Below are 24,725 nucleotides of genomic sequence, written 5' to 3' on the forward strand. Positions count from 1 at the left end.
ATTTCTGCATCTATAGTCGTGAGAAATATTGGTCTTTAAGCTTTCTTGTGATGTCTGTCTGGTTTTGTGATCAAGGTAAAAATGGCCTAACAAAGTTTCCTCTATTTTCTGAAAGAATTTGTGTAGATTTGTATTATTTTTTTCCTTACATGTTTGATAGATATATTCAGTGAAATCATGTAGGCCTGGATTTTTCCTTGTGGAAGGCTTTTAACAACCAATTCAATTTCTTTAATTAGTAAGGAGCTATCCAATATTTCTAATGCTTTCTGTGGTTAATCTTGGTAATTTGTGTTTTTCAGGAATTTTGTCTAACTTATATAACATTCTTTACTGGTATGAAGTTGTACAGAATGTTCTCTTTTTGTCTTTTTCATTCCCATAGGGTCCAATGCAATGCCCCAGCTTTCATTTCCATTATGGATCATTTGTTCTTTCTTTTTTGGCTTTAAAACAGTCTAGCTAGAGGTTTAAAAATTGTATTGATATTTTCAAATGACAAGCTCTTGATCTTAATAACTTTTTTCTATAATTGTTTATTTTCTATTTCGTTGGTTTCTGTACTTGTATTCATTGTTTTCTTCCTTCTACTTATTTTGAAATTAATTTGTTCTCTTTTTGCTAATTTCTTCATGTCAAAACTCAAAACCATACCTGAGACTGGTAATTTATAAAGAACAGAAATTTATTTTTCACAGTTGTGGAGACCGGGAACCCAAGACCAAGGTGCCAGTGGGTTTGGAATCAGCTGAGGGCTGATCTCTGCTTCCAAGGCAGTGCCTTATTGCAGCAACCTCCGGAGGAGACACACTATATCCCCACATGCCAAACAGGGCAGAAGGGCAAAAGGGTCTAAGCTAGCTCCCTTTAAACTTTTTATACAGTACTGTTCCACTCATGAAAGCAGACCCTTCATGATTTAATCACTTCCCAAGAGGCCCATCTTCTTGAAAGCATCACGGTGGGGGTTAAGCCTCAACATGAATGGGGGGGCACACATTCAAATCACAGCACTACATCGCACAAATTGTGATACGGCTGTATTATCATTTTCAGTTCAAAATGTTTTCTAATTTCTCTTGGGACTTCCATAACCTATAGTTCAGAGGTGTGCTGTTTCATTTATAAATATTTGTGGGTTTTCTAGAGCTTAATGTTATTGATTTCTAATTTAATTCCATTGTTATATAGATAACATCTTCCATATGTTCAATCTTTTCAAAACTTCTGAGTCTTGTTCTATGGCCCACACATGATCTACGATGATGAGTACACTTGAAAGGAATGTGTATTTTGCAGTTTTTCATTTATTGTCTTAGGGTCCGGCATGCTGTGCCACACAGACTGTAGAGAAGCTCTATCATCCCCAATTCCTAAGGTTCATACCCTCCTGTGTTCCCCTCCTCTTAAATGAAAGAACCTGTAGATTCTAACCAATAGATTATGTTCAAGGTGATAAAATATATGTGATTATATTAAATAAACTGTAACCCATCCTGCTAGAAGACACTCCTTTTCTAGCTATAAAGAAAGCTCAGCATGTGAGCTGTCCAAGGAAGGTCAAAGCAGAAAAGTGAAGGTCAAAGCAAGAAACCGAAGCTCTCAGACTGGAGTCTGCAAGGAACTGAACTGCCAACACCATATTAGCTTGGAAATAGACCCTTCTCCTAGCAATCCCCAGATAGCACAGCCCTGGCCAATACTTACTGCAATTGTGATAAATTCCTAAAATTTTATGTTGCCTTGGCATCTGTTTTGAATAATTATGAAATTTCTCATACTAGAAACAGGGCTTAGTTAAACTTTGATACAGTTTCCAACCTCCTTTCAGTTCCTTATTATGATTGCTTCAGATATCTCTCTTATATAACCTCCTGGTGGCTACCCCACTATAAGACGGTTAAATACAATCTACTTGAGTTGCCCCACTGAACTATATTCCCCTTGCCATTGTGGCCATCTCTCATTCACAGATGCCACAGAACTCATGACTATTTGCTCTACACTTCATTTAGAACTCCCTGAAGGAAATTCACATGGGTTACACTCAGGACCCGATAAAGGGCTCAGGTCATAGCTCTCTCTTGCCCCTACCCATTGTTGAGTGTACAAGTCCTCTATGGCTCCCCCTTCCTGTTCGCCCTGTGAGGTGTTACCCTTTTTTTTTTTTTCCTGTTATCTCATGTGTTTAAGCTGCTTCCTCTGTATTTCATCTGATTGATGCACCTGAACCTAATTTCTTTCCTGGTCAGTGCTCTCCTAGAGAGTGGCTATCTTGGAAGGAATAAATGCCGCAGTCACAAGGGCATCTGTCAGGTTATGAAAGTTTCCTGTGAGAGGCCCACTTGATCATGGGCCTATTAGACACTTAGACCAGAATAAAGAGAATGCCTATGGCCAAATCCTTGGAGGGCCATGAGCATGGAGCTAGAGTTTAGAGACATTCAGGAGAGAGATCTCGTGACCCACTTAGGAAAAAATATATCATAGCCATTGTGTAAAACTCTAAATCTAGCTAAATAATGCAAGATATTCTAACCCACAGAAACCGAGAGAATAAATGTGTGTTCTTTTAAGCCATTAACTTTGACAATATTGTTTGATACAAAGACAAATAATATTCACATGGTCTAGGCCTGTGAATGTACCTTGTACAATTAAAAAGAATGCCTTTGGCAATTGTTAAGAACAGTGTTTTTTAGGCCAAAGTTACTAATGATACTGTTCAAATTTATATTTTGTTGATTTTAAAAATCAATTTCTGGGGGCTGGGGCTGTACAGCTTAGTGGTAGAGCGCCTGCCTCGAATGTATGAGGCACTGGGTTTGATCCTCAGCACCACATAAAAATAAATATATAAATTAAGATATTGTGTCCATCTACAACTAAAAAAAAATTTAAAAAATAAATTTCTGGGGGCTGCAGTTGTAGCTCAGTGGTAGGGCACTTGCCTAGCATGTGAGGCACTGGGTTTGATCCTCAGCACTGCATAAAAATAAATAAAGTGAATTAAAACATTTTTAAAAATAAAAAAAAACTAAAAAATTTAAAAAGAAATCACTTTCTGAGAGGTACTAATATCTTTATCCATGATTGTGGAATTTTTTATTTTCCCCTTTAATTGTGTCAAATTTTTATTCACATATTTTGAAGTTCTGTTAATAGGCACATACACATTTAGGCAGGTATTCTGGATGATTTTATTTTATATATATATATATATATATATATATATATATATATATATAGTAGATGGACACAGTATCCCTATTTTTATTTATTTATTTTTATGTGGTGCTGAGGATCAAACTCAGGGCCTCACATGTATGAGGCAAGCACTCTACCACAACCCCAGTCCTGATTTTATTTTTTATTGTTATGTGTGGAAATGTTTTTTTTTGTGTTGAAATCTATTTTATCAGATTATAATGTATTCATTTCAGTCCTTTTATCTTGTCCTTTGCATGACATATCTTTTTGCATCCACTTTCCTTCCACTTAGCTACATCTTCATATTTAAAGTGCATCTCTCATCAACAGTATATAGTTGGGTCTTGTTTTTTTTAATTTATTATAACAACCTCTGCCTTGTAGTTATCTTAGTCCATCAATGTTTATTGTAATTATTGATATTATTTGATTTAGGGCTGAAAATTCACTATTTGGTTTTCATTGCCTCCTTTTTAAAAATCTGATCATTTGTTCTCTCTTTCTGGCTTTTTTGTTGTTTTAAAAATTTCAGTTAAAAATATCTGTTTAAAATTTTATAATTACTTGCATTATTTTAATAGATTAATGCTATCTATTAATGCTTTAGTAGATATTATTATATATACTATTTTTAATTTTATTTACACTTCATATGGGACCATTCTACCAAATAACCCATAACACACACACACACACACACACACACACACACACACACAATTTGTCCTTTATGCTATAGTCATTACAGGTACTCCATTTGCTTATAATATAAATCCATAAGATAAGGTTACAAGTTGTTTTTTAAACAGGCATATGCTTTATTTTTAAAAGATATGAAGAGAAAAGCAAAAGGTCTTTGTATATTCTCAGATATTTAACATTTTTGATGTTCTTTATTACATTTCTGAGTTTCCATCTGGTATCAATCTCTTCAGCTGGAAGAATGTCAATGTTTTTTACAGGGTACTCTGCCAATGACAAACTCTTATTGTTTTGTTTTTCTAAAACTGTTGTTATTTTGTCATCAGCCTTGGAGGATATTTTCACTAAATATAGAATTCTGGATTGACAGTGGTTATTCTATTGTTCCATTTTCTGCTGACCTCCATAGTTTTTGATAAGAGGCCAGTCCTTAAATGTAGTTCCTCTGTATATAATGTGTCATTTTTTTTCTCTTTTTAGAATTTCTTTCTTTATATTTGGCTTTCAATAGTTTGACTTTTATGTATCTCAATGTGCTTTTAGGTGTTCATCCTACTTGGTGTTTTTTTTTTTTTTATACAAATTTATGTATTGCATCAAATTTGGAGAAAAAATTGACCATTATTTCTTCAAATATGTTTTGCTTCATTATCTCATTCTCTCATCTCTCTGGGACTCCAATTCTATGTATGTCAGATTGCTTGATACCACCTAACAAATCCCTGAGGCTCAGTTCATTCCCCACCCCCAATCTTTTTCTCTTTTCTTCAAACCAGGTAATAATTTCTATTGATCTATCTTTAATTTTTTCTTTATCTCTATTCTGCTATTAAATTCATTCAATAATTTTAATTTTAATTATTATATTTTCAGTTCTAGAATTTTCATTTTCAATGGTTTCTATTTCATTCCTGAATTTTCTACCTTTTGATTTATTGTGAGCATATTTTCTTTTTTCTACAGATATCTGTTCCATTTTCCTGGTTCTTTATAGATCAGGTAATTTTACAATATATCCTGGATATTATAAATATCAAGTTAGAGAGATTCTGGGTTCTGCTCTATTCCTGATGATGTTTGTTTGTTCGCTTTTTAAATATATATATATATGTATATGTATGTATTATTTATATATATTATTTATATTCAGTACTGAGAATCAAATCCAGTGCCTCACACATGCTAGGCAAGTGCTCTATCACAGAGCTACAATCCCAGCCCCAGTTTGCTTACTTTATTTTATCATGTGATCAATTTTCTTGTTAGGACAAAAGCCGCAAACCCTCTTTCTTGGGCAGTAACTCTGATCTTTGTTCAGATCTTCTGTTATCAGCTGAATTTCCAGCTTTCCAGCTCTTTCCTTTACAGAATCTTCATCATTTCCATGTTTTCTTTAGATTAGACCTGGTGGCTTCCTTGGCCATAATGACTACAATTTTCAGGGTTCTGATTCCACCTGGCCTCAGACTAATGTGTAGCACTGTGAACTCAGTATAATCCTCTTCCTTCAAGTGCAGGCTCCCACCGGAAATTGCCTTCTCTGTTCACTCTACACTATGTTCATGTTGCTACTTTTTATATTGTGTCTAGAATTTATGGTTGTTATCTGCTAAAGGATTTATAAGATTAGAATTTTACAAATTCCTAGAGGCAAAACTCAATAACAAGTCTAATAATTACCACTCTGATTTACACCTTTGCCTAATTCCATAAATTCAGTAATTCAGATAAGAAGAGACTGACTAAACCACCAAAGTCAAAAATACTATTCATTTTGCATAACAAATGATATTATTTGCATACTAATAATATTATTCAATTTTTCACTTAACCAAAATTTAGGAAAAAAATTAATTAACAAATGAAAAGTTTTAAAATTCCAACCAAATTTGATATACTTACCTAGCTCCCAAAATGTCCTTCTTTGCAAGGCCTATTCCAGCTATAACTTTTACCCTCACAATTCGTGAATTTTCCTAAAATACAAAAATTTATATTTTATTTTCATGCATTTGTAACTCAAGTAAGACACAAGTAGTTAGGATATTAAAATTAATTGGAGAACTCTTTTTCAAGATTAATTTGACTAAAAGCTATAATGAAAACTAAATTATTTGTAGATGACTTGATCACATACAAAGAAAAGCAAAAAATAAACTCAAATTATCACACCGAATAAGAATCTACCATTATTTCCAAGAAAATCTAAAGCTAGAGTATCAGAACTAATATGCATCAGGATATTTCTATGACATTAAATAGGAAAGGATTAAATTCACAAACTCTAATAAGAAAAACTGTCAGATTTCACAACATTAAATTTATATCCATTTTGCATAAGAAACCTTAAACAAAAAAAATTAATAAATAAACAAATAAAAACCCTGAAAAATTGAGGAGGACATACAGGAGAGAAATATCTAAAAACACATCATTAAGACAATATAATGATTATCCAGAATATGTAAAGAATTCTAAAAATCAATGAGTAAAATATAGTTGCCCTAATATAAGAAATAAATATAGAATGAACAATAAGTCAATGAGTGTATACTCAGTCTCGCCAGTAATCCCACCGTTGGTGGGAGTGTAAATTGATCAATCATTCTGAAGAGATTTCACAGTATCTACAGAAGTTCTCAATCAATAACATAGGAACTCCAGTTTTAGATGTATCCTCTAAATAAACTTTCACTTATGTACATAAAGACGTAAGTACAACTGTATTACAGTAGCATTTTTGAAGCTCTGCTAATACAAAACATTGTAGCACACACAAAAAAATTAAAACGAATTAATTCTATTCTAAAGTTATTCCCTTGGCAAGTAGCAAAGTCTATTCCTCTCTCAAGAGAAGGCCGAGTGGGAGAAAAGATATATATCACATTTATTTTAACCTTCTTCCATTTCTCTGGACTTATACTCATGGTACTTCCTACGGGGTTTCACTAAATAAATATGATAATTAAAATATTCTATTAACTCCAAAACCCAGATGAAAGATTAAGATAATGCAAAAAAAAAAAAACTTTAGTAGAGATGCTAAGATAAAATATAATTTCCACAAATAAAATTAAATATGTAACCGATCTTGCAAGAAAGAAGGGAAAAAACCTTCAGATATCAGAAATAAAGATAGAATTGAAAATCAGAGGGCTGGGTTTGTGGCTCAGCAGAAGAGCATTCACCTCTCACCTGTGAGACCCTGGGTTCGATCCTCAGCACCACATAAAAATAAATAAACGAAATAAATATATTGTGCCCATGTATAAATAAAAAAGTATTAAAAAAAGAAAAGAAAATCAGAAAGGAAAACATAAATGTTGACATATCAGTTTTCTATGGGGATCATTTCCTAACATCTGAAGACAGGTCCTGACTACTCCTTTTATTTTTCTGGCAGGTCACTGAATAAATAGGCCAATGAAATATTCCCTTGGTTCTACAGCCAAATTCTCACTGCATCAGTTGACTGGGAAGTGACTGAATTACATCAAACAGGTATCAATCTCCAAGACTTAATTCTGAACCTAACAAACTTTTCTCTGGGGGCTGGAGTTGTAGTTCAACGGTAGAGTGCTTGCCTCACATGTGTGAGGCACTGGGTTCGATTCTCTGCACCGCACATAAATAAGTAAATAAAGATCCATCAACAACTACAAAATATTTTTTGAAAAATATTTTCTGTGATGACTTAATTAACAAGCAAAATTTTTTCAAGTGGTAAAATGTAATCAAAAGTGACAATGTTAATTATCTTTTCTAAGCTCAAGATAGTGTTTATAACTTGCGTATGACCTTCACTGGGGTAATTATCATATCTCTCTAAAAAGATTAATCCATATTTCTGGACTTCCTGGTACTAAAAGCTGTTCATGCTGGGCATGGTGGCTCACACCTGTAATCCCAGTTACTTAAGAGGCTGAAGTAGCAGAATCCTATATTCAAGCTCAGCCGAGGCAATTTAGTGAAACCCTGTCTCAAAAACAAACAAGAAAGCTGTGTGCTGTGGCACATGCCTTTAATCCCAGTGGCTCTGAGGGCTAAAGCAAGAAGATCACAAGTTCAAAGACAGCCTCAGCAACTTAGGGAGCCCTAAGCAACTCAATGAGACTCTGTCTCTAAATAAAATACAAAAACAGCTGGGGATGTGGCTCAGTGGTTAAGCACCCCTGGGTTCAATCCCTACTACCAAAAAAAAAAAAAAAACCTCCCTAAAACTATCTATGTAGGCTTGACTGAAATATTCCCCCATCTCCTAGAGAAAATTCAACAAGCATTAATTTAAAACAATTCTGGAAGATTATAAATTACTAGCAGTCACCGACATATTTTTAAACTTTCTGCTTGCAATTCTCACTCCAAAAATTAAAACTAATTATTTAGTTAAATGTTTTTGTTAAGTGAAGCTATAGTGATTGAAAGAACTTCATCAGATTAAACTAAAAATGCCGCTTTATTTTCATATTTGCATTCATCTTATCTTCACATTATAGCTATATAATAGAAAATGATTGAAACTGGTAAAGGAATTTTACCAGAAGTCATTAACTCTCACATCATTTTTTAAAATGAAGGAGAGCAACATAAATCCTGCAATTGGAGTTGAAACTCATCAATAGTTTTATGATACTAAGTGTGCTATTAACAGATATCTGGATAGAATTCAAATGAATAAAAAGGAAACGAAAATTAAAGATCATTCTTTTAATTAAGACAGGGATGGGAATATTATTCTGAAACAGAGTGGAGCTCCTCACTAAAGCATGAATCTGTCCTCTCCTACTCATAAGTAAAGGGAGTTTGATTAATTTTTACGGTAAAGTGAAGTTGCAAATTGTAGGCAAAGATGTGAGGAAAATCAAACAGGTAGGGGTAATATGCTATCTATGAAGATGGCTTCAATAATTTAAAGCAGTGTCTAGGGCTGAGGAGTGTCTATAATTCATGAACATATCTATTAAGTACCCTTTACTCTCCCTTCTCTTCCACAATCAGGAAAAGGAAATGCAGAATTTCAGATCCTTCCATCTCTCATCTGTGTTGAAGAATTTATCTTTTATTACTCTCTTCATTCTTTTCTCAACTTCTGTTGTCCTCCAACCTCACAAGACAGTTTTAAAAATATCTATATATCTTCTGTATTTAGTTTTTTTTTTTTTTTTTAGAGAGAGAGAGAAAAATTTTTTTAATATTTATTTTTCAGTTTTTGGTGGACACAACATCTCTATTTTATTTTATGTGGTGCTGAGGATGGAACCAAGTGCCCCACACATGCCAGACGAGCACGGTTACCACTTGAGCCACATCCCCAGCCCTGTATTTAGTTTTTTATAATGTTAAGTTTATTTCATTTTTATAAAGCTAGGTTCTCTTACCATTCTCTGTTAAAATTCTGTATCATCTGAGCAAAAATGCTTTAAAGCCATTTAAATCAATATTATTTGGCAGAGAATAATTATATGTTAATAGAGGGCAGATGGGGATGCTAATCTCTAAAATGTATAGATGGATAAAGGTTAGGAAGAAATACGTAACAATGAACATAACTGTTAAAAGTAATGAGATCATGAAGATTTGTTTTTACTTCCTAAGTCTTTTATAAATTTTACATTATACTTTTGAATTTTTTTTTAGTTGTAGATGGACAGAATACTTTTATTTATTTTTATGTGGTGCTGAGGATTGAACCAGTGCCTCACATGTGCAAGGCAAGTGCTCCACTACTGAGACATAGCCCACATTATACATTTTCTCAAAGCTCAAATAATATCTTCCCTAAAAGCCTTCATAGTTGAAATTATCTTAAAATCAGAGGATCATTCACACAGCATTTATTACATACTATCTTGTATCTGAAGTAATACATTTTATGAATTTTTCCACTATAAAAATTGTGAAAAGAGGCTGGCACGGTGGCACATGCCTATAGTCCCAGTGATTTGGGTGGTTGAAGCAGGAGGATGGAAAGTACAAGGCCAGACTCAACAATTTAGTGAGACCTTCAGCAAAAATAAATTAAAATTAAAAAGGGTTAGGGATGAGCTCAGCGGAAGGTCCCCCCTAGGTTCAATCCCTAGTAACGCCCCCCACAAAAAAAGTCAAAAAACTGTGAGATTCCAAAACCTAAGAAACTAATCTATTCATTATCTTTCAATCTATTCATTATCTTTCTAACGAATCCAGCAGGATACAGAGCAAATACTGAGAACTGACAACTCTGGACTGACAACAAACCTTCCTACCCAAGCTGAAAACAGAAATAAAGCACCTTACTGAAAGCAAAGAAGTGTTTGCCTGTTTCATCCCCATCTGCTTCCCCAACCTGGGTACAAGAACACTGGCTGCCAGACCAGTACCCACCAATAAGGAGACAGGAAGACTCCTCACTAGGTAGACTGACTGATCCAAAGGAAAGATATACTATAAATACTAATACGTGAGAATTCCACAATGAAATAGTAGGATCGGATGATCCTATTATGAGATTCTCCTCTCGACAGTAACTACCACTCATGTAGAGAAAGTATGCCACCAAATATGTTAGGAAAAAGGAAGACAAGAATATAGGGAAACAATGGATTCAAAAGAGAAAAGAGATGAACAGAAGTTCCACAAGGATGACAAATGGAAGCCCAGAGATGATGGCTGTACAGCACACCAAGAGGCTAAGGAATGGGTAGCAATCTATATACTTATGATCATTTCATTTATATATATAAATTTATATATATACACACATACACACACGTCTTTTTTTTTTTACTGCATCAAGTGCTTTTAAAGCTCTGACAGTTTGCAATTAAATTTGTGATAAATGTACAGAAAACTAAAGCAAACGAAATATTTGCAATAGATAACTAAAAACATGGTACAATGATTCAATGTGAATTATACTGTATATAGTATGATTGTGTAAACAATGAATATTTATTTAAGAAAACAATTGCTTGCTAGGAAGGGAAGGAGCAATATAAATATACTTTTTTTTTTTTTTTTTGAGCAACATATGACTTAGACCCAGGTTGGGGAGGGGGAGGGGGATGAAAAGGGCAAACTCGTCTTTGCTTTCAATAAGTACTTTATTGCTACTTTCAGCTACCGTAGATAGGTTTGTTGTCAGTTCATTTTGAGCAAAAATAATCTATGGTGACCATATTTTCCAAACTAAAAATCAGATCCTATGGATTGACAGAAGTTTTCTACTTCTTTTGTATAAATTTATTCTAAACCATTTATAAATATATAAAAGGTAGATCATTTTTTACTAGGAAATAAAATAGATAAAATCAGAACTGTCTTAAAATCTAGAATATATGATTGCTATACATTTGTTATGATAAGTTAAAACTGTTCGGGAATGGGCCTGGGTTGTGGCTCAGTGGTAGAGTGTTTGCCTACCATGCATGAGGCACAGGGTTTGATCCCTGGTACCACATAAAAATAATCAAATAAAATAAAGGTACTATATCCATCTACAACTAAAAAAAATATTTTAAAAAATAAATAAATAAAACTGTTCAGGAGTTTTGGATGGTAACAATCATGATAACAAACAAACAAACAAAAAACAATACCCAGAACCTTTAGATTGGAGAGAGAGCAGTGGTTCTCCAACTATATTCCCTGAACCAGTAGTATGAACATCACATGGGAATGTATTGCAGATGTGATTTTTTGAACTTATGGAATCAGATACTCTTAGGTAATCTGTGTTTTTAACAAACTCTCCAAATGATTCTAATGGACACAAAGCTGAGAACCATAAGTATAGCCAGGTGTGGTGGAGTTTGCTCACTCTCATAACAGAATGAGCAACAGCCAGCATCTAAGACTGGTGGTGCACACCTATAATCCTAAAGGCTCAGAAGGCTGAGGCAGGAGGATCACAAGTTCAAAGCCAGCCTCAGCAACATAGCAAGGCCCTAAGTAACTCAGTAACACCTTGTCTCAAAATAAAATATAAAATCAATCTCTGATACAAAACACACACACACATTAAAAAAAAAAATCCATAGGCATATAGCAAACGGCATGGGGATGAGTAAGGAAAGTACTATCATTAATATAGTTACATTTAGAATAATAATAAACTTTGTTCAGTTAGTACTAAGTAATTTTTTTTTTTTTTAAAGAGAGAGGTGAGAGAGAGAGGGAGACAGAGAGAATTTTTTTTAATTTTTTTTTTTTTTTAAAGTTTTTGGCGGACACAACATCTTTGTTTGTATGTGGTGCTGAGGATCGAACCCAGGCCGCATGCATGCCAGGCGAGCGCGCTACCGCTTGAGCCACATCCCCAGCCCAGTACTATGTAATTTGAAGAAAGAACAGTTCCTCATTACTTTATATCTTAACACTACTTTTAAATGTGACAGTACCATATCTGTTGATTTATAAACAGAATATCTCTGGAAAGATCCACATGAAGCTGATAACATTGATTACTAAAAGGCTAGAACATATAGGTAGATGGAAAGCTTTGGCAAAAACTTCAAATGTTGCTGAATGAATACAGACCCAGGCTGGGGCTGGGGCTCAGCGGTAACACACTTGCCTAGCAGGTGTGAGACACTGGGTTCAATTCTCAGCACCACATATAAATAAATAAAATAAAGGTCTATCAACAACTCAAAAAAAAAAAAAAAAAAAAAAAGAATATAGACCAACTAAAACATTTCTGTATTATTGATGGGTTTAAACTGGTACAATCACTATGGAAACCATTTGTCAGCTTTTTATTAAGTCAAACATATCCTACTCTATGACCCAGAAATTCCATCTTTAGGTATTTACATAAGAGAAATGAAAATATATATTCATAAAAAAGATTTGTAGATGTTCACAGTGGGTTTGTTCATAATAGCCAAAAGCTGGAAACAATCAAAGTGTCCATCAAAGGAGAATGAATAAACATCTGGTTTATACACAGGAATAGTGCTCAGCAAGGAATAGTACTCAGCAATAAAAGAAGTGAGCTAAGGATACAATCACGCGTGTGACTCTCAAACACATTATGTCAAAAAAGAAACAAGACCTAAAAGAATAAGAAGGTACAATTCCATTCATATGAAATTCTGGAACAGCTAAAAGTAATCCATTGTTACAAGAGTTGCCTATGGAGAATGGAGAAGAGGAGTGGACTGGTAGAGGACCCAAGAGAGCAGTCCAGAGTCATAGAAATATTCTATATCTTAATCAGGTTGCTGGCCATGCATGCTATTAAAAATCATCAAATTGTACATTTAAAAATCTGTTGTTTCACGATGAATTTTATTCCTCCTCACCCAAACCCCCCCAAAATGAAAAAGCCAGAATAAAGAGATTTTCAAACAAAAACAGAAAGTTATTACCAACAAATATTCAGAAATTCTAGAGAGTGTACCTTAGCTGGAAAAAAAAAAAATGTGATCCCCAATGGAAAGCAAGAAGAAATGACAGACAAAAACAGGTGAAATATGTAACAGACATTAACTGTAAAATATAACAGTGATAATGATGATGACGATGATGTGTGTTTACACTTGTTTAATTAATTTCCATTTCACTTTGGATTCAGTTCCAAGGTTTTTTTTTTTTGTTTGTTTGTTTGTTTGTTTTTGTGTGTGTGTGGTGCTGGAGATTGAACCCTTGTGCATGCAAGGCAAGCACTCTACCAACTGGGTTATATCCCCATCCTCAGTTCCAAGTCTTAACACGGCTCTCCTCTCCAGCCTCATCTCATGAACTTCTCTGTTCTTCTTCATCTCACCTTTTGCATATGCAGTTCTGTTTACTGAGAAGTCTACTGCTCCATTCCTCACCTAACGCCTATTCATCCTTAATTTCAGTTTCAATGTGATTTCAGCCTTCTCTGACACTCTCCCCTCCTCCCCATCACACAAGATTAATTATATCATATGCTTACATCTTACATTCCTTTACCTTCACGATGTTTATAAAATATGGATGTACAATTATTGATTTAATGTCCTTCTAGGCTCTAAATTCGGTAAAATCTAACCTGTTGTCCATCATTATTTTTTAAAATATTTTTTTTAATTGTTGATGGACCTTTATTTTATTTATTTAAATGTGGTGCTGAGAATCAAACCCACTGCCTCATATATGCTGGGCAAGCACTCCCCACTGAGCTACAGCCCCAGCCCCTATTGTCCATCATTATTAGCTCAAGTCCTGACCAAATGCCTGACACACAGTAAGGGTAAATGGTCAACAAATATCTGTTAAGCCACTACAGAATTTAAGCACTTCAGAGGCCCATCTAAAAGTATAAAAAGAAAAGAGAGAAAAAAAAGAACAATGACAGTCAACAATACACCTCCTCCACTCATCATCTCCCTAAAGAGTCTCTTCAGTTAAAGGGTTTCACTTGGACAACCTTTTGCAGCAAGAAAGTGGAAAGACCAAGTTTTGTGTACTGAAGAGACCTGAGTTTCAATCTCAGATCTGCTAACTACTGAGAGGAAGTTCTTGAGGAAACCAGTATCTCAGATTCCTTATCTGTAAAATGTGGATAATAGTATCTGCTTTCACAAGATTGTTGTGATGATTAAAGTTACAGTGTGAAAACATCTCACCTGGAACCTGGCACGCAGCAAGTGTTCAATTAAAGGCAGCTGTTATTATACTTAGGCGACTCTTTTCCTTGAAGATTATTTTCACTAATGCATCTTTATGCACTCCCATGATCATGTGCTTACATTATTCTCTTCAATGCCCCCAAATGATTCACATCAATGGAAACCAGACACTTTGATCAGGCCATGAATTATAATAATGGGCTATAGGCATATTAAATCCCCAAGACCTTCAGAAAAGACTGACTGAAACCCTTTTGTTTGTGCTGTGCCTTACACCTTACATTTATCTCCAGAATTCTTCTATCCCCTCCATTCATTTATTCTCTTAAAATTTTGATAAGATTGGCAAGGAGCCAGAATGAATAGAAACTTTAAGGAGGAAGAAGGTAGTAACATAGACTGCCGCAGAGTTCAGCAAAATGGTGGATTTAGCAGTTCAAATCAGAAATCTAACTCAGGGTTCAGAGGTGGAGCACATGACCATGATTAACTGAATACCAGTTGTGTTCAATAGGTTCTTACATCTCTAGGTGCTGGAATGAAGACTGCTAGGGAATGGGAGAATCAGCAATTTGAATATCCTGCTCTCATAGAGGTTAAATAATTTTACAAGATCACCACGTTGAGTGACAGGAACAGAATTTCAACCTAGTCAAATCTCATTTGCTCCTGCACTTTCCCTTTATAATTTATATAATTCATATAATTATATAAATTTATTTATATAAATTTATTTTTAATTTATATAATTTATAATTTATATAATTTCAGCTCCAAGATTCTACTCCTATGCAATATATGAATTCCTAACAGTTAACTGTTTTATGTGTGTGTGTAACATACACATACATGTCCTTCTCTTCTGTTCCTTGTACAAAGGAGTAAACAGCAGGCCCACCAAAGGGAGAGAGGAGTGTGAGCGAGTTGTTTTTGGGAGATGCATGGTCCTCATTTTTACCAGCAGGAGACACTTAGAGGAGGAAGGTGCCATATGGAGATGTATCAGTAGGGTGCCCACCAGAGGAGGATGAGGCATACAAATGCAACAGTAGTATTCCCACTGGCATTCAAGGATGCAAAGAGTTACTGGGAAATTAGTTTCATTGAACGTATTAGTAGATGAATTAAATAAATAAGTAAATATATTAAGGATAATGAAAGTCAGATTTTCACTGTTAGAAATGAAACTTATGGCTATAAAGGTATATTAAATTGCTAGTTTTGAATAATTTTAAATCAGTATGAATTAATGATTTTGAAGTAAATATACAAATTAACATAGCTGTAGATGTATGTGTTTTCGGTACACACCCACACAAAACTTCTTAACCATGTTCACTGACACAGTTGAAGAGCACATTCCAGGAGCAATGAGCCCACTAAAGACTCAGATTTGGGTTTCTAAAACCCATTTTTACCAGATAGAATGAGCACTCCTAAGAAAATGGCTGATTCCAGACAGAACTGTGCCAGGAAAAGTATATAAAGTAATGAAGTGTTCAAGAAATGATGGGGACTTGTTATAAGGGCCTAGAACTCTCCATGAAAGCACTCCCACTGACCATCTGGTATAATTGGAACAACAAAATATTTAATGACAGTAATCAATTACAACCCATTGAATAACATGGGATTCCACAAGTCTGTGCTGATATAAATAGATAGATAGATAGATAGATAGATAGATGGATGAATGGGAGGAAATAAAACGTTCTACTTGCATAGAATGCCAACTAATAATATTTGAAATAAAATATAGAAGTGTTTGATTCAGACAGTGCTAAAACTGGGAATGAATTTTGATGAGGAACAGGATATTGGCACAGCCTCAGAATATGTGCCCACAAAATAGTAATCACTTGTTATGGTTTAGATATTTTGTATCCCCAAAAGCTCATGTGTGAGACACTGCAATAAGGTTTAGAGGGGAAATGATTAGGTTATGAAAGCTTTGACCTAACTAGCAAATTAATCCCCGATAGGGATTAAATCAGTGGTAACTATAGGCAGGTAGGGTACTGAAAGAGAGAGTCCCTGGGGCATGCCTTTGAGGGTATATATTTTTGTCCTTGTGGGGGGGGGGGGGATAGCGCACTTTCACACTCTTTCTTTCTGATTCCTACTGCTGTGTCTCCAGCTGCTTTCCTCTACCACCCTCTTCCCCCATGATGATCAGTCTCACCTCGAGCCCTGAAGAATGAAGTGGCTGTCTATGGACTGAGAGCCCCCAGTAAACTTTTCCTCCTCTAATTGTTCTTGTCAGGTCTTTTGATCACAACAGCAAAAAAAAAAAGGATGACTAAAACACCACTTATAAAGAGAGAAATGGTCAAATTACAGAGAACTCTGGCAGGCACCAAAATGACCAAGTGATTAAAGTTACCGCTGACAGTGAAGGGACAAGTCAACATCATGTACCCCCTGATGTAATGCACTGAGAAGAACACAGCATCATTTCTGTGATTCCTGCCAAGAAAACATGACCTTAACATAATCATGAGGAAACACTAAACAGATGTCACAGGATGTGCAGCCTGTACTCATTACAGCTGTCAAGGGTAACAAAGATAGAGGAACTATTACAGGTTAGAAAAGACTGCGAAGACACGACAAGCAAATACAACATATGTTCCTAGATGGGATCTTGGGCCAGAAAGAAAAAGAGAAATTATTAAAATACTTATCAAAACTTACATGGTTATCTGTGGATTAGATGGTATTGTATCAATATTGATTTCCTAGCTTGGAGGATTATATGGTTATGCTGGATAGTGTTATTGTTTTCGAAAAATACTCACTAGAATATTTAAAGATGATAGGGATGTGTCTAAAGCTTACCCTTGAGTGCTCAGGAAAAAAAAAAGAATGGGGAAAAAGGTTATGGAACAATGGTGGTGAGATGTCAAATTTGGAGAATCTGCAGGAGGATACTGAAGTTCTTCGTGCTATACTTTTCAATTTTCTGTTGGTTTAAAATAAAACAAACTATTAAAAATAAACTATATTTGTTTATTTTAATAAAATATTATGACCCTGGAATTTGCAAAAAAGTGGTATTGGCAAAAACAATACATGAAAGATTGGGATAGATTACTAACACAGCTGCTGCTGCTTCAACTATGCTTCTCCTTCCTTGTGTGCAGTTCATAGTTTTAGAAACTTTGTTCCCAGATTTAGTATGATGCCAAGACAGGCAGGCACGGTCAACTCTGCCCAGCCTTAGTGGGTTCAGAAGTGTCAGAATATGCCCTTCTTAGTTACCCTGGTGTTTAGGTACTGCAGTAGCTATTGCCACGGGGGTATCCATTCTTCCAAATTAGCAAACTATACTCCCAATCTGGCAGTGGAGACTTTCAACTCCTTTATCTTCTTTCTTCTTTGCCTTGTTTCAGTCAGGCTTCAGTTACAGGAAACAAAATCACTCTAAATTCTTTAAGAGGAAAGAAGTCAATTCAGGGAATTTGGTGCTTACAAAATTGTTTGAAGAGCTGGAATAGGCTGTAGGTTGGACAACCAGAGGTGTGGAAAATTGCTGTAGAACCAGCCCACCTTGGAAGCTGCCACATCTGCTATAGCCAGATAGATAAAAATACACAGCTAGGAGCTGGGGTTGTGGCTCAGTGATGGAGTACTTGCCTAGTATGTGTGAGGCACTGGGTTCATTTCTTAGCACTACATAAAAAATAAATAAAATAAAGTTTTTAAAAAATACATAGCTAACAGGGGCCACCACCAGAATATAGCCAACCTAGACATCTGGAATTAAGGGCCACAAACCGCTACTTCTGCAACTTCCTATTGATACATATAAAACAAGTTACCAGATACTGTAATACTTTTATAGAAAATTCGAGGTCTATATGACTATGCCTGTCAGCAGAAAAATAAGAACAAAACTATATGCTTCACTTTACTTCCACATCCCAACTCTCAAATAAGTGCATCTAATGGGGGGAACCTATTCCACATTCAGAACAATAACTGCAGAAGTCTAGAAAATGTGGTGTTTTCCAGCCTCTACATAATTGGGAGGTTCACTGGAAGGAGCAAAAAGTGATGCTCAATTCCAATTCCTAGATCCATCATACTTCTTCCCACCAAAGATGAGAGTTATTCTCTACTGTTAATTCCAAGTGACTGTCAGACCAAATTATACATAAATTATGTTACACTTCTTCCTTAATTAACTAATGCTTTAATGGCAAACTGTGCATGTAGACCCTCTTACAGAAAGATATTGTGGAAAAAGACAGCAACTCATGGAAAAGTGAAAGCTATTATGATCTAAACTTCAGCATACTTTAATTCTAATATGCTCATACAGTGTGACTCAGCAGCTATTCACTACACACTGACTAAATGGCAATGCTATTCTATTCTATTTCTATTTCATTTTTCTGTTTCAGTTTCAAATCTGTAAGAATCATCTCCTTTTGCTGTAACAGAAAAGCTTCTCTACTTTTAATCAACAGCAGAGGGCTGCCTACTCCCAGATGAGACTTTGAGTTTTAGAGGTGACATAGGTGCAGTGTTCTTCTTCTTTAAAAGGGGGAAGGGGGGGAGGGTTTTTGAAGGCCCCTTTTTACTTGTGATGGACTAGAAAATAAGTGGCAAATGATGGTGATGAGACAGAAACTGAAACCAGAAAATAAGCAACTTTCACATTTTGCACCAGATGGTGAGCTTCTTAAGACTGAGATTTGTCAGTCATTTCTCTCTCTGTATCCCCAGTGTCTAGCATAATGTATGACCCAGAGCAGACAGTTAATGCATGTGTGTTGAATAAATAATCCAAGTACAACGGAAGAAGTGGGAGATACTTTCTTATCATATTGTCTTCTTATCTCACTCTCTTCCTTAACATGGACAAAGTAAGACACAGGGAAATGAAAGGAAATTTGAATTATGGAACGCACAGCCCCACCATGGGAATAGGGTAGGCCTCATGCCAGGAAACTAAACTTCCCAGAATTACAAATCCTTCAGCAAGTTCAGGAAATCCTCATTTCGAGGGGTGAGGTTTCTGGTCCCAGTTGCTACTGATCACCCACTAAATGCCACAATTAGTATGATTTCATCTGGGCAGAGGGGTGAGAGGGATAATTGAGAACACAGATCCTGTATACCAAGAGGAAGAAAACAGATGGTGAATGATACCTTTGGCAATATTTTGTCTGTGATCAATTGGCTCTGCTGGAAGAAATGAGATGAGAAATCTTGAATGATGGGGCCTATTTCTGAGTAGCAATGACAGAGAAGTAAAGTCCAAGGCCAGTCTGATTGCACTGGATGGTAGCCTAAAGTTCTCTGCACTACAGTTATGTAGCAGGCAGGAAGATACAACTGATAAGAAGAAAGCTATCATGGGTGCAATGCTGCATTACCTTCTTATGTCTTCTACAGTACAATGATGGGGGCACTGGCTAGAACATTCCATTTAGCTATAACATACTGATCACTGTTTCTGAGGAACTTCTAGCTACTATCATCTGCCCCTTGTCACTTTGCTTGGCAATAACTATGAAATTAAATTATTTTTAAAATTTATTTTAATAGATACATAAAAACATTAAAAATGTACATTTTTATGAGCTATTTCAATTGTATAGTGTTTAAATCATTTACCTCCTCAAACATTTATCATTTTCTATGGTGAAAACATTCACACTTCTTTTTCCTAGCATTGTGAAATATACAGTGCGTTATTATATCTACAGACACTCTACTGTGCAATGGCACAACAGAACTTCTTGACCCTATTTAACTGTAACAGTAGCCACTGATCAACCCCTCCCCATTTCTCTCCATTCTCCCTAGCCTCTGGTAACCACTACTCTACTCTCAACTTCTATTAGATCGACATTTTTAGACTGCACATATGAGTGAGATCATGCAGTACTTGACTTTCTACGCCTGGCTTGTTTCACTTAAAATGTTTCCCAGTTCCATCTATGTTGTTGCAAACGACAAGATTCTAATCACATCACATAAGCATTTTCAAAATAACCTGAAATAACTTGCCTACACTAACAAATAACTCAGTTTATAAACAAGAAGATCTCAAGAGAAGTGTGAAAGACATCTAAAGGCACCAACTTGCTAAGAAAAGGCACTATTACCACACTATTGGAAAATACCTAAGAAAGCAATGTAAATTAGGCAAGCAACATAAATTGTCTTCTTCAAATCCTATAACTTCAGTTTTCAAAGTGAACAGCTGTGGGAGGTTCTTTAAAGTATTTATACTTTTTCACTTTATTTTTTAACAACGAAGATCATAAAACGAAGGGTGAATTTCCCACATTTGACACTTGTTGCTAAATAGGACGAAAAATCTTACTGCCTACGTTCCCATTCCTGTCTCCACTTAAGTGATTAAAAAGGGGTTCAGACAAAGAAGGAAAAGAAAATCAAACAACTAATGACAATTCACTCGAGTCTCCAGACCAAAGTTCATAAAGTCAAGTTGGCAGGGCCTCTGCCAGATAAGTCTACTCAACCGTGGGGGATGCTAAGTACCAAGGAAATTGGCCCCACTCCCCAGGGAGTTCGCGGACCCCCCCCCACGGGGGGGGCAGGAAGGCGCTGCGGGTGATAGGCGTGCTTTCGGCGCACACAGCCAGCTCGCTGCCTCGCCCCCCTCCTCAACACTTCCTGAAGGAAACTGACAGGGAAGGCGGCGGCTCCCGGGAGGAGCGGGGTGTGGAGTCCACGGGCTTGCTCCTTACTGCAAGCCCCGCGAGCCCGCGAGCTCTAGGACGCCCCCACGGTGCCCAGGGCGCCTCGCGCACACCCCGGGCTCGCCCAAAGGGAGGAGGCGCAGACCGCAGAGCCTCTGGCCGCGGCCGCTGGCACCACGGCTGCCTTCTCAGGTCCGACTGATGGACAGTGCGATGGGAAGCCCGCCCGTCACCCTCTGGCCCCCGCACCTCGTCCTCCAGGAGCCCGAACACTTCCACTGCGCAAGTTGCCATTTCCGAAAGCTTCCAGCAAACCGGACGCGCTCGTCCCCGCCTAAGGCTGGGAACCGTAGTGCGGAGGAGGAGAAGAGAGAGGAGGCGGGGAGGAGTTGGAGGAAGAGGAGGAGGCGCTCCCCCTGCGGCCGCAGCGCCTCCCCCGGCAAGCTAGCGCTAGTGGCACGAGGCCGCGCGGCGGGAAAGGGCTGGCAGCGCGCGCTCCGCGGGCTGAGCGGTGGCGCGCGGGGCTGGGGGCGCGCCTGAAGGGGAACCGGGGGTGGGAGGGACTGCGCATGGGGCTGGGGGCGGAGGGGCTCGCGGCGGGGACGCGCTTGATGGGCTGGGTGCGCGGGAAAAGAGCACTCGTGGCTGCACCCGGAGGTTGGTGCTGACCGGCCGGTGGGGGAGTGGGGTAGCGCCGGGGCTCTGCGCGGCACAGGCTGGGGAGGCCGGGGTAACGTCAGCCTTTTCCCGGGGAAAGGGCGCAGTGTTTTTCCTCAGCGACGAGTCTCGCTGAGATCAGACCCAGAATTCGGCCTCTGACTAGATGCCTGGAAATAGGCGTGCTTAGTCCCAGCCTAAATCCCCAAGAACAAAATTGCAGCGCTCTCGTGTTGATTTATGCTAGACTTTGGGACCGCCAGAAAAAGCCCTCCGGAGTGTGGTAGCAAATGGGCAGGCCTCCAGGGATCTCATCAGTTTTGGACTCCGAATCTGAAATTCTCTCCCTGTGACTTGTATACACTACGGACTCAAGCTATTTCCTGTTCTGTGTTATGTCTATCCTTAAATCCCACCATTACCCAGGGTCCAGCTTCCCTGTGTAACTGTAATGCTCTAAACCTGCTTATCTTCTCAATAGCACTGGAGGGTAGTGCAGGGGGGATGGGGAGATAACTTGAATCCACCAGTGCTATGGAATGATCATGTTTTTGGGGGGTCAGTGTCTGCTGGGTTTCATAGTACCAAGAGGACCCATGAGCAGGTCATGGTGGCCCACACGCCTGTAATCCCAGAGATTCTGGAGGCTGAGATAGGAGGTTTGCAAGTTCAAAGCCAGTCTCAGCAATTTAGTGAGACCCTAAGCAACTTAGTAAGACCCTGTCTCAAAATTAAAATTGTAAAGGGCTAGGAATGTAACTCAGTGGTAGAGTGTCCCTGGGTTCAACCCCCAGTACAAAAATAAATGAACAAATAACAAAACACCCATGAAAATAACTAAGGAAAATTGTAAGTTTCCATTGTTCAAGTTAGAATTTATACTTTTCATTTTCCTATTGTTGCAGAAATTTTCAAAGTATAGAATCTCAAAATCTAATTTTAATTTTCCTCAAGGAATTCAGACTAATTCTGAATTATTAAGTTTAAGTTGTCAATAGGTGGCAACAAGACAGTTTATATTTTTGTTTTGTTACACAGGAGTATATTTTACTTTTTGTTTGGCAAATCCATTTCATTCATATTATCTATAAGAATTATATAATATATAATCCAAATTTTGTCATGTTTTTGAGGGAAAGAGTTAGCAATTAAGTAAACATGAGTACAAAATTCCAGAATGGCCAGAAATTGTTGGCTCACTTAAATCTAAAAAGTTATCATAGGAAGCCAAACATGGTGGCACTCACCTAAAATCCCAGTGACTCAGGAGACTGAGACAGGAGGATCACAAGTTGGAGGAAAACCTATCAAGACCCTGTCTCAAAAAAGGGTTGGGGTTGTAGCTCAGTGGTAGAGCACCCTGGATTCAATCCCCAGTGAGGCAAAATAAATAAACTATCATAGGGCTTGGGATGTAGCACAACGTAGGGCTTATGCATGAGGCCTTGCATTCAGTCCCCTGCACAGCAAAAAAAATAAATGTTATCATGGCATTAATTTCTTTGATTTTTATTTTTATTTATTTATTTTTGTGGTGCTGGGGATTGAATCCGGGGCCTTGTGCATGCAAAACAAGCACTCTACCAACTGAGCTATAGCCCCAGCCCAATTTTTTGTTTTATAACCTGTTACAAATCTGTATTTGTATTAAGAACAAAATATCAGGCCAGGTTCACTGGCATGTGCCTGTAAACCCAGTGATATAGTGACACCTTTTCTCAAAATAAAAGATGAAAAGGGCTGAAGATCTAGTTCAGTGGTATAGCACCCCTAGTATCAGGGAAAAAAAATCTGAAAATATTTAGTGTGCCCTTTCCTTTTGAAAATATTTCCCCCTAATCTCTTACGATATATATTTTCTATATTTTAAGTAGGTTGCTCAGATAATTTCAGGGCACACTTCCAAACAGGTAGGTAAACTACTTCTATTATTACTAGCAAAATTTAATGAATGCATGAGAAATATACACACAGCCTAAAACTGGTAACAAATATCAATGAGAAATTCCCAAAGGGATTATAAAGTAAAACATTGGATACAGCCAATAGGCAGCAGTCTTCACTGCTGATAATTCCAGATAATACTGATTTCATGGTTTCTTATTCTTTCTGTCCAAATTCAAAATCATAACAAAGAATGAAGCAGACAACTACTGATATAAGATAAACTGAGTAATTATTATATCCTGACTGAAGTTCGGAGGGACCCTGTGCAGCTGGCACCTGAAATTAAAAGGAAGTTCACATAAAGAAAGTGATGACAGCTAGTTCAACCAACCACCAATTGAGAAACTGTTTAGATTGGACAACCCCCTTCTCTGCATATGCTCAACTAAATAGCATTTTCACAGAAGTCTTTTGCCCATCCAGGCTGCCTCCAGTTCAATTCATGGGTAAATATGTAAGAGACGTGTATGCAGCATGTGATATTGTGCATGAGAGCATGCCCCACGCCTTCTACTTCTCTAGGGATCATTCTAAGTAACAGTACAGGCAATTCTAACAACCTCCCTTGGGATCCCCCTTCTATCCCTTGTTCTTGAACCTGTTCTTCCTTCAGCTCTGCCTTTAAAAGGAGCAATAAATTAATGAAAATTGGTAAACCTGCTTTGGCCCTTCTAGTAGGCTACATATCTAACCCTCTTTATCTCTGCCTGTAGTATTCTTTGTGACACACAAGTTGAAATATTTCTTAGTTTTTAAAAGATGACCCCTTGAGATAAAAATTGGGTATTGAATTATCTAACAATAAGAAAGATACTTTAAAATGTTGGTTATAATTCTCTAAGGAATATAAAGAAGTCTTAAATGGAAATGCTTTCTCTCATAGTATCTGCTGGCTGCCTCTTCTCTAACACTAAATGTGGAAGCTCTTAAGAGTTCATCTTTTCTTCCA

General features: G+C 37.0%; 1 protein-coding gene across 1 annotated transcript in view; it reads right to left on the minus strand.

Moving 5' to 3' along the window:
• Nedd4 (NEDD4 E3 ubiquitin protein ligase) overlaps positions 1 to 21,518 on the minus strand; it is a 124,874-nt gene extending 103,356 nt beyond the window's left edge. The window contains exons 1-2 of the mRNA XM_076850814.2: positions 21,422 to 21,518; positions 5,815 to 5,888 (exon numbers count right to left, since the gene is read on the minus strand). Of these exons, the coding sequence (XP_076706929.1) occupies positions 5,815 to 5,888; positions 21,422 to 21,466 (119 nt within the window). The 5' untranslated portion in view covers positions 21,467 to 21,518. The remainder of the gene's footprint in view (positions 1 to 5,814; positions 5,889 to 21,421) is intronic.
• Between the last annotated feature and the right edge of the window lie 3,207 nt (positions 21,519 to 24,725).

This window comes from Callospermophilus lateralis, chromosome 3, assembly GCF_048772815.1.
Source record: "Callospermophilus lateralis isolate mCalLat2 chromosome 3, mCalLat2.hap1, whole genome shotgun sequence".
Lineage (NCBI taxonomy): Eukaryota > Metazoa > Chordata > Mammalia > Rodentia > Sciuridae > Callospermophilus > Callospermophilus lateralis.